Source organism: Sebastes fasciatus, chromosome 18 (assembly GCF_043250625.1).
Source record: "Sebastes fasciatus isolate fSebFas1 chromosome 18, fSebFas1.pri, whole genome shotgun sequence".
NCBI classification, from domain to species: Eukaryota; Metazoa; Chordata; class Actinopteri; order Perciformes; family Sebastidae; genus Sebastes; species Sebastes fasciatus.
This window is the reverse complement of record NC_133812.1, coordinates 23,362,731-23,374,435: the sequence shown is the minus strand read 5'-3', so window position 1 is coordinate 23,374,435 and position 11,705 is coordinate 23,362,731. Positions and strand designations below refer to the sequence as shown.

Genomic DNA, 11,705 nt, shown 5'->3' with positions numbered 1-11,705 from the left:
ATGGATTTAATTTGTAAATTCATTTTATGCTTCTTTTTAAAATGTCAAATAATGAAATACTTTGTAATTTAGTCCATTTATTCGTAGATTAATAAATACATTTGTAAACAAATGTATTAATTCCCATTTTTATTTTACAATTAATAATAAATCAATGAAATGCTTTATTAATATTTCTGTGACTCTTTTGGTCCTCCATACTTAAAAGTGTCCGTCTATATGACCTATGCCTTAAGCCGGCCCTGTACTTTATGTCAGTTAGATCAACATTTTCCAAGAATTACACAACAACACAGAGTCTGATTTGGGTTTAAATAATGACACATCATCTTCCACATTCAAAAGAAAGCTTTAATTAGAAAGTTATATACACACTGTAAAATTAAATTAAACTTTATACAAATATTAAATTACTATCTTCACACCCACTGCCATGTACAGAGGAAAAACCAAAGCTGAAAGCATTTGAAACTAAGAATCAAGATGTGTACTTTTTTAACCTGTTATTTTCAGGGACGCAACACCGTACAACAGTGCTTCTGAACGCAACGTTTTTTTCTTCTTTTCAATCCCATAATATTTTAGCAAAGGAGAAGCAAAGGAATCGTGAAATATAGGTGCTTATAGGTTCATCATCATCATCATCATCATCACAGTAGCTGTTACAGCTAGGGGAGGACAGAGAAGAACGGACATTCCTTTTGTCCACAACAAAAGTAAACTCATTGATAAATACACAAAGACAGTTTTATGCATAGAATAGAAAAGAACAGAGTAAGGCCATTGGGAGAACAGAATACGTTGCAGTATTGTAAAGCAACCAACGCGGAGGCTTAAGATTATACAAAATAAAAAGAAAATGTACAAGTCTAAGGCAACATTCTGTTTGCATTAATAATGTAGCCGTTGACAGACAGACAGCCACGGATGCCAAATAAAATAGAAATTCAGACGGTTTTTTTTTTTTTAAGCTTGAAAAGTAATTCTCAGGATCCTTTCGGGAGTCATGACGTTTCCAGGGTAACCAGCTCAACCACCAAAGCTTTTCAACTGGCGACAGAGGATGATTTCTAACAAAATAATTCTCTCTTAAATTTTGGCATTAGGAGGGGTGAGTGAGTGGATGTAAAACTTTCACTGCAACCAGTTGCAGTTGTGTCCATAATGCACAAGAGTGGGGGGAGATTCTTGGGTTCAGCGTGAAGGTGGGCGAGACAGCCAGTTCCTCTGAGGGGATTTGTGTGTTTCCAGCCATTCAGCAGAAAATGATAAATATTCTAGCTGGAGAGCAGATGAATAATACACACATTGTGTAGTGGACTCGTTGCCTGAAGTGACGCTGGTTTGTTCATGTGACTTATTCAACGCTGGGAGGGATATTTTCCTACGGTGAAAGACGGGGGACATTGTGAAGCCAGTGTCTGATCTGAAGAGAGGCAAATCAGAGGCCTGTACTACCAAGCAGGATTTGTGGTTAGCGATGTAACTTCAGGGTTCATTAACCCTGGGTTTTCAGTCTATATTACACAAATATGAAGGAGTTTAAGTCATTATCCAGGCTGAAAGCAACACTGACAAACGCAGGAAGGACAATTGACTGTATGCTGTGGGTGCTTACCCCTTTAAATTATGTTTTTATATTTATTTTTATTACTTGCTCTCAAGTCCGTTTCACACCGCCGGAGTCGGGGACACAGCTGAGAGAAGGCTGAAATTGTCAACAGTGTTATTTATAGGCTTTTATTACACGGCTGTGTTGAATACTCAATTCTGATTGGTCAATCACAGCATTCTACGGTCTGTTATTTCTTTATAGCAGACCGTTGCTATGGGCGAAGTTCTGATGTCGGACTCTGGCGGACCGTTTTTGTGTCAAATGATTGATTTCTCAAGTAAGTAGCTGTGTATTAAGCGGGATAATGTACAGTGAGCGGGTCATTGTTGTGAAATAATCGCTTCAGGGCGATGCAAGACTGCTTCGCTGTACATTATCCCTTACTTACATAATTCTAGGCTACATCTATCTCTCAATCTACACATATCTATCAATTGACGCATTCACACATTGGCATTTTTTTCTTTTGCCAGCTGTCCTTCCTGCATTTGGCAGATTCAACTGTGTTACTTTTAGTCTGGATTATGTGTTTAACTTGTTCATATTTGTCTAATATTATAGTTTGCTCTTGGTTTGTAAGATATGCCGCTCTGCTGATAGTAGACTTGTCCATGTTTGTGATTGGTCATACGCAGCAAACCCCGCCCCTTTCATAGCCAGATTGAGAAACCCTGGGTTGATAACCGCCGTTGTAGGACCGCTTAGCAGGATCACGTTTGTTAGGGTTAGTTAAGCCAGATAACGAGAAGATACCCTGGGTATGTTGAACTCGCTTCGTAGTACAGGCCTCAGGAAATGGCTAGGTCTACCATAAGAAGTACATGTCCTCTCCTGTTTAGCTGACACACACACACACACACACACACACACTCAGATTCAGCAACTCAAAGCCACACACCAATAAATACAGTGGGGAAGAAAACACAACCTTAAAGTTTAGTCATGTGCCCAAATCACCTCTCCTCAAGCTTCCAGACTAAATGTGACATCATGTCTCCCTCTCCTTATACAAGTAAGACGTACAGCGCCGTCCTGAAACCAAAACACCAATCAATCCCACCCATGCGACAGAAGGAGCACCTTCCAGATACCGGGTGCAGCTGGCAACAGAAGAGAAAGGGGTCTTTTTATAGTGATGTTGATATGGTGCTTCGTAAAATGCTGCACCCTGCTTTTAGCTCTTGTGAAGTGGTTCTCAATCCCACTAATCCATATGCTAGACGCCACCCGGATACGCAGAAAGCTAGAGAGAGAGAGGAGGCTTCATGCTTCATTCAGAGTGCCACCGTGCTGTGACAGCAATAACTAAAAACAACATGCAGCATTCACAAAGCGGGCCGCGAAAAAAAAGCCCAGCCGTCACTCACAACTTTTCAAGTACAGCGGGAAGACGATTCTGAGCGCCACGGCGTCAGGAGCGAACATCACAAGTTTTTTTAAGGTTTTTTTTTTTTATCCGCAGTAATCCCAGACAGAGCCGACGTGTCTCGATTGCTATAGCCTTCTCCGATGAAGCCTCTGAGAGCAATGTTTATATAGAGGAAGGAGGAGGTATGGTGAAACACAGCCTATAGTACACAACCTTGACTCGGTATGTATGTTCTACATATACATAGGATCTACAGGATTTATGTTGAGCTGGCACCACTTTGTTTGTCCGGCTTGTCTTTAGTTTGATCCAGCAGCTGGGTCCAGTGGTGCTCCGTCGTTGGCTTTTGCTCTGCATGGGTAGCAATGGCAGAAGAGGTTGCATGGGGGAAGGACGGGGACACAGTTCTAGTCTTTTCTCTGCTGAGGGGAGTCGAAGGGGGAAGTACAGCCACAGTCAGTTCTGGTCAGCAGTGACAGATAGGGAAATAAGGGCTCTGCTGCTGACGCTGATAGCGGGCTGGGAGGCTTCATGCTTCCTTCAGCAGGGGGATATCTGCAGGGGAACAGAGCAGACGTGTTAGAATAGAGACGTGTCTCAAAAGTCAGCTGTTTACCAGTCCATTACATCACCAAAACATTTCAGTTTTACTTGATTTCATGTGTGTTTACATCATTGTTTCGTCTACTATACACATTCTCTGATTGAGGTCTTAACCAATAAAACAACAGGCAATATTTAACAGACTCCTAATTGGCTATTTGTAACGTTATTCTCCACAAAGAACAGTAGTCTAATAGGGCTGCTAACTGTTTCCTCTTACCATCAGAGAAGTCATCCGTAGAGGTGACAGAAAGCAGACTGTGCTGATCGCTACTCTCAGAGTCTCTACGGAGAGGTAGGGGGCCTGCGCATGCACCCCCAGGGTGATCTCTAGCCCATGATGATGAAGAGGAAGAGGAGGAAGAGGGGGCCTGATGAACCAGCACCGTCTCTGCGTGACGGCGGGAGGAGAAGGACGACGATGAGGAGGACGTGGATGGGAGACAGAAGTCTAAGTCTCTGTGGTGGCGGGCTCTGCTGGGGCCTTGGCCTCCCGTGGCTCCCTGAGGAAGACCCTCGGAGAGCACGATCGGGACCCGGGACTCCGGAGGAGCCGGAGGAGGAGTCGGAGAAGGGGAAGGAGGAGGACCGGAAGCGCTGCAGGGTCCGCCGCTTCCGTATACGGCCTCTTCGTAGGAGGGCAGAGTCACCTGGACGCCCTCGACCATGATGGAGCTGGACTGGCCTGAGACTCCCTGCTCCCTCCTGGTGGACAGAGAGAGACAAGGTAGATCAGACAGGTTGATAGGCGTGATGCTGTCAGGTGTGTTGCGTGCCGCAGCAGAGAGGAGGTGATTAGCGATGACTGTACAATCTCCTTATAGCAGGCTGCACTAAGCTCTCAGGTCTACAACACAATCAACAGGAGTGCCAATGAGCATTAGATCAAATAACCGTGGTCTTTTTTTATCACCGTGGCGTTTAGCGACTGTGATGGGATTAACTCCTTTATCCTACTTTTACTTTCATTTCTGAAGTACTTAAGAAATGCCACCTTGATAAACTAGTTGCCAGGTCTTGTGCATCATAAATTGTTTTTCTAACTAGTTTCAACCAGAACTGAATAATAGGTGTGTCCACAGAAAGAATCTGCTGTGTCACTTTGTGACATATTGGGAGGTGGTTTTACAGCACCAGATATAAAAAAAGGGCTGTGTTCTCCCACAGCAAACAGAAATAAAAGCGCCCAAGAGTTTCTGGCAACAACAGGTTTTGTAAGAAATCCTTGTCAACATGTTTGTTCAGGGGAAGCCAAGGAGAAAACATAAGGCACACAAAGAGACACCGAGGTTGAAGGCTCTGGGTCAAGTGGGGCATTCTAATGTGGTGTCAAATATATGACGATATTTTAATGAGCTATTTTATTTATGTGATGTGGGGAAGTGTCAACTTCCCTAGGAACAACTTCACAATGGAGTCTATTATGTCAAACAACAGAAGAATTCAGAGGATCAGAGATGTTTTGTAGGCACCATTTTTGTCGTCCGTCTCACCGTCTCACAAAAATATTCTAAATATATTGTACACTTAAACTGATATTGATTTTTTTAGGTGGGCCTTTCTTTTAAGTGGGTAAAATATGTTTTGCTACCGGCCCCGTCCACAGCAGTACATTGCTTCCGTGTCTGTTTCTCCAAACTGGGGGCATGCCGACCGCCATCTACTGTAGGTAATACACCAACTATGGATAAGTACCTCATACAACCCCACTTCAAAACACCCGAATTATCTCTTTAACTTATATATTAGGAGTGAGAATACAGTAATGCGTGTGTGTATCTTACCTGCTGTGATGGAAGGACTTGAGTTTTGGCTGTACGAGAACAAACAGCACCACTAACAGCAGGATGAGTGCCACAGAACTCGCTGTGGAGGCCACAATAGACAGAGCGGGTATACCCAGCGGAGAGCTCGGCTCCTTGTCTCCTTCAGGGGCACAAGAAGAGACAGACGGGAAGTGAAAATGTGGTTCACAGATTTTCATTTACATTTCCTGCATGAAGCTGTGTGTGTGTGTGTGATATCAAACATAAAGTTAGCTGAGGCGACAGACCTTGTGTGAGTCGGCAGCTAACTTGCATGGGGCCGTCCCACTCGCCGTTCTGGCAGGTGAGGAACTTGTAGTCCCCCTTCAGAGCGTAGCCCTCGTCGCAGAAGTACTCGATGACGGTCTTCTGGGTGAGGCGGTGGCAGGGAGACGGGTGACAGCGGTAGCCGCCGTTCTCTGGCTCAGTGGGGGGCGAACACACTGCGAGGAGAGGCAGAGAGGTGATAGAGGTTTTAACAATCGCGGCTGTTGTTGTGTATCGAACGTTATTTCTACCTGTGGTCAGGTTTGATTCCTGTGGTTTAAACGCTCGTATTGAGTGAAATTTCCCAGCGTTCCCTGCTGGCTCTCAAGGACAGTGTTATGATTCTGTGTGATATTGAACTGATGCGATATTTCAGTTCTCATGCAGTCATGTGTGTTAAGTGCACATGCCCAACCTCAGCTGGCTTTTCAGGAAGTGAGAAAAAATTCTAAAGTTCATCAATCCATGAACTTAACCATGAAAATGAATCATTCCAGTTATAATACAGCTTATCTATAGACAGACAAATTAGGCCTGCATGTGAGCATGAATGACAGACCATACACTACTTTATATTGTACGCTAAATTATGTTCTTGTGTGTTTGTCTCATGTATGTATTTTTGCTCACCGGAGCTTCTGATGCAGCGCGGCGGTTGATGGGACCAGGCTCCAGAGCTGGTACAAATGATGGTGGTGGTCCCATCTGCAGTGTAACCGGGCTCACAGCCATAAGTCAGCAGGGTGCCCGGGGGAAAGGAGCCCCGGTTAGCTTCGGTCTGGTTCAGCAGGTCTCCGTGCTGCACGCCGGGTGGCCGCGCACAACCTAAAAGGACACAGAAACAAGAGAAGAGAATCAGAATGAGTCGTCTGCTTGAAGGCGTAAAATGATAGAAGCGTTTTAGGTTCAGATATGGAGCTTCTTCCTCTGGCTCTAGGCTGGACTTATGAACATTTACTCCTTCTGTGAGGAACTACCAGCTTCAGGCCAGAAGCCAAACTGAGATCCTGAACCACATTTTAATAATGTAAGGTAACAAGGTAATTATAAAAGTGTGTAAGTAAACTTGGTCGAGTTAGAAACCGCCTGTAGACAGGATATGGAACATCTTAATTTTCAATTTATGCAGGGATTTAAATGTATTACAGGCCTGCTGGGGGAACAGTTTTTTTTAATCATGCTTTTTATTGTTTCCTTAAGACTACAACAACCTAAATTATAACAAATAAAATAAATCTGTACATATAATATCAGATAGTAACTATAAATTGAAAAACAAAGTATTCAAAAACAAAGGAGAAAAAAGTCTATAATAATAATAATAATAATAATAATAAATAAATAAATAAATACATAAAGAAAACCAAAATATAAATATAAAATTCAATTAAAAAATCTAATAAATAAAAAAATCTAATAAATTTAAATGTTTAATGTCTGAATAATAATAAAAATAAATAAATAAATGACTAAATAAATAAATAAATTCACACACCAGATTCCCAAGGCCTGCCATGGAGACGATTTGTCTCACATGTGACCTGGTTCTTTGACAAATAATGTACCAATATTATGTCAAATAAACAGAGTACTTATGAGCACTAATGCTGCTCATGTTATGGCTGTCTCCATCACAGTCTAATAGAGAAGAGCCCACAGTGCTGTTCTATCATTACGCTGATATAAACTGTCTGCCGGGCTCCTCTGCAGGCAGCTGCCACTGGGTCAAACAACTCCTCACAGGGAAACTCTGTCAAGTTGACAGGTCGAGCTGATAATTAAAACTCGGAGGTATTGTTACTTGAAACTAGGCTGCATTTTACACAGGCGAGGGAGAAGCACTGTATCAACATGACAAGCTGGGTGGGGACAGCCATGCTGCGCAGTACAGTGCGGAGGATACCTGAAGAGCCCCACAGTGGATTAAAACGTCACGAGGAGCTCCATATAGATCTAATTTCTCTCCATTATCTGGTGCTCATTAAACTGTCTCCATCCCAGGCCAGCGTCGAGTCAACGTGTCCGGCGGTGAGACAGCGGGGCTCATTTGCTCGGCTCTAATGACAGACTCGAAGCTCTAAGCCGGCCAATAACGACGGGATGAGGCAGAAGACCTAAAGTTAATTGCGCTTTGATCCACCTTCCCACGCTGCAGCTATGATGTTGCAGTGTGTCACGCCAGCTTCTTGTGTCTGAGTTTTATCGCAGTATCTGAATGTGTGCTGCACTCCCACAACTCCACACACACACACACACACACACACACACACACATTCGGAGCTGCAATCTGGCGAGGGCAGAGCGTCTAAATCCAGCAGGTCTGACATAACATTGCAACACCTGTGTAAACTGAGACACGACAGCAGGAGGCCGGCTTTACTGTCAGTATTACTGATCTTAGAGAATGACCGACAGACATACCAGTTTTATTACGACTGATCTGGATCATCAGGAAGTGGTTCTGCGTGACTTTGGGCTTCAGTGGAAATGTTTCAAATACAAACCCTCAACACTTAATACCCATCTGGGTCATTATACATAATGCGAAAGACTTTCAGTGGACATCTTATCTGTTTGATTTATTAAACGGAATTATACAACGCTCAGTGATTTTTCTCAGTAACAAGGCCCAGACATAAGTGCATTAAAAACACCCCCACAATAAAAGAACATTAATAACGTCATCATCGCTAATGACCATACGGCTCATTATTTAATCCTTGGTCTGAGTATTTATAAAATCATATTAGCCACGGTCTATTGCGAGGCCTTATCGCTTGCGTGACACAAACAAATGTCGCAAACAGCCACTTTGTCTCGCCTCCGTGTGTGTTTAGAGATGGAAAAGAGGGACTATTTCCACAGCGCTGCCTCTAACATCCTCTAATCTCCGGGAAGAAGCGTCGCTCTAAGCTGGCAGCACAAGATTAAAAGCAAACACTCGAATGTGCGAGCGCCTACTCACCCACACACACACACAAAATCACACACATTTAACACCCACAAACAAAGACACTACCAGGACTGTGTGATACCAAAAGGGTGTGTTATTGGATTCAGCTGGGGACAGATTCAGTGTGTGCTCAAGCACTGCTTTAATACAGGTATACTATAAAACTATATACAACTACTACTGATGGCCTACTCACCAAGTCTATCATCCTCTATCACAAGATACGTTGTTATAGGACTACAACTAGGGATGTGAGAGGATATGATAAACTTTAATACCACAGTATGTGATATACCTTGAAACCGTTACAACCCTAAGTACAACTCATTATTAGGGCCGTCCTCGACCAAAGAAATTCTTAGTCGACTAACAGTCATACGATTTTGTCGACTAATCGATTAGTTGATTTAATCGACAGATCTGTAAAACTGAGTTTCTCCACAAAGAATCACACAAAAGCACCTCTTTAAATCTTGTTTTTACCAGAGATGAGCTCATACATTTCTTGGAAATAATTCATTCAACATGACAAACAACTAGTCGACTAAAGAAATCTTAGTCGACCAAGACCAAAACAGCCGATTAGTCGATTAATCGACTAAGATTAATGTTTTGAAAACAAATTTAATGCAACTATTTACAGCCCTGTAAAGCACAGAATTATAATTCAGTGGTTTAGCTGAGATTATGTAGAGAGCCACATGTGCAGATCAACTGTATTGCCATTAATATAGCCATGACAAAGAGTCTGCTTTAATGTCTCAAACACAAACGGATTTTCATTGTTTAATATTATACAACACTACACGCGGTTTGCGTGTTAATCCTTCTCACTCAAACACATCCACGCTCTTTCACTCACATGCAGAAACACTATCTCAGCGCACACCCACATGTCAGGATGCCATGTGACACCGTGACCCGAGCAGTTGTTCGCGGAGTTGCTTCGGGGCGACCAAAGGCTCTCTGAGGAGGAGCTGGTGTTAATGGAGGTGGTAAAGGTGATGAATGGATGACCCCGGGATGGGAGGCAGCAGGGGACAAAAAGGCCTGAGGGGGCAGTTTAGGACAATAGCCCGGAGCCGACGGCCTCTGTTATGATCTTTTGTGGTGCGCGGGAGGCAGTCAATGCAACTGCAGAAGACAGATGAGTGTTAACGGCATTCATTATCTCACTTTGAATAGCTTTCTTATCTGCAGGATTGTCTCAGAAATAAAAGGCATGCAAAGTACTTTTATTCATTATCATATAAAAAGGTGTACAGTAGTATTTTTAACTACCGTGCATGTATTTAAAATATGGGGCCTTTTTAAACAAAGGATTCTAGAGAAAAGTTCCTCATCAAATACAGACTGGGAAAATCTAGTTTTTCTCGTAGCTTTATGCAAATCCACTGTATGGTTGTTAAATCTACAAGGAACGTCGCCGCATTAGTGCTAAGAAACGGTTACAGTGTGAGGCTTAACCCACTCGAGGGTTAATTCTTACAGAGAGATCAGGAGGTCACAGAGGTCACTGAAGTGAGGTCGGTCTAAATGAACCATGAAGCCAGTAAAATGTCTATTTTAAATCTGGTGGTGACAAACCAGGCTCTCCCTCTCATACCAGGGAAACCTTGTGCTGCCTGTACAAACCAGCCCGAGGTTTCCAAAATCAGATTAATTTGCATTCATCGCACTTACACAAGAACTAGTGGTTAGATGGCATTAAGAAATTCCGCTACAAGCCATTACCTGCCGTGAAACACACACAGCCAGGTCCTTTATTACAGTATGAGGAAGAGCACAAAGTACCAGTATGAATTTGACCAAGTTTTACCAGTTCCTCCCATATTGGACAAAGCAACTTGAAGTATTCAGACTTTCTGTATCTTTAACTTTACTGGTTTTAAACCAATATAACAAAGTTGCCAGTAAAGTGCTCCAGGGTGACGTGTTTTAGTAGGCCAACCAGGAAGTTAGAAGTTGCCCTCGTTCCCTCGACAGAAAGCAAATGGGTTTTTTCCATTGGGTTTTGGATTATTGCAGAAAATAAGCTCTGTGGCAAACACACGTTTATGATACTAACATGTTTTGTTCAGCAAGATGATCTCCACAAATGAAGACCACTTTTATGATTTTTGAAGTGTGAATGTAATTGTCAGAAGTAATGACTTCACGTCAGCACCACTAAGCTGAAGGCGGACGAGTCGGCATGATGACGTTTAGTAGTCTCATTTAGCCACATGTTAGCAGCCGCCTTTTTGTGCGTCTCTAGGTTATGTTACCATACTGGTCCTAGAGTCAGGTCAATTAGTCAATTACTCAATGCTCCGATCGGGAGAAAAGTAATCGCCAACTAATTTGATAATCAATTATTCGTTTCAGTCAATTCCCAAGCAAACATTTTCTGATTCCAGCGTCTCAAATGAGCGAATTTACGGCTTTTTCTTCGTCACATGTGTTAGTAAACTCACTATCTTTGGGTTTTGGACTGTTGGTTGGACAAAACATGTAATTTAAATACATCACCACCCTGGACTACTATACAAGGTCTGGATATCATAATATGGCATAAGTGTTGTCTTTTCCCGGTTTTAAAGGCTGCATTACAGTGAAGTGATGTCATTTTCTGAACTTACCAGACTGTTCTGGCTGTTCTATCATTCAATCATCAAGGTATTTGGTAAAAAGCCCTAACCTATACCAAGAAACTAACTGGCAGATGAATTGTTGATGAAAACAGCCCTACTCTGTATATTTTGCATATTAGTAGCAACAAACAACACGGAGCCCAAATATAGACTAGATATGCATAAATGCACACACAGACTTCCTTTGCACACTACATCCCCTGAGAATAGAACAAGTCGTACCTATGTCAGCTTAAAAAACGGAAATGAAGACAAAATATGGAAAGGTAATGAAATGTCAAAAAAGAAGTGGTTCTTAAACTTAAAAATCACTCTCCTGTGGGATTATACTTGTCAAAACAAGTCAGAGTTGTCTATCTTAGAACGGGAATGTGAGACAAATATATATATTCATCATCAAAAATGTGACACTACTTTTTCAAATTACCAGGAAAGGTTAGAAAAAAGAGAGACAAATACA

At 42.5% G+C, this 11,705-nt stretch overlaps 1 protein-coding gene across 2 annotated transcripts in view; it reads right to left on the bottom strand.

Annotated features, from left to right (window-relative positions):
* Positions 1-330: 330 nt before the first annotated feature.
* The window catches only part of susd6 (sushi domain containing 6), a 37,266-nt gene continuing 25,891 nt past the window's right edge, over positions 331-11,705 (bottom strand). For both annotated transcript variants that reach the window (XM_074615884.1, XM_074615883.1), the window contains 5 exons: positions 6,290-6,484; positions 5,641-5,835; positions 5,372-5,513; positions 3,808-4,292; positions 331-3,539 (listed from right to left, as the gene is read on the bottom strand). In XM_074615884.1, coding sequence (XP_074471985.1) covers positions 3,514-3,539; positions 3,808-4,292; positions 5,372-5,513; positions 5,641-5,835; positions 6,290-6,484 — 1,043 coding nt within the window. In that variant the 3' untranslated portion in view covers positions 331-3,513. The remainder of the gene's footprint in view (positions 3,540-3,807; positions 4,293-5,371; positions 5,514-5,640; positions 5,836-6,289; positions 6,485-11,705) is intronic.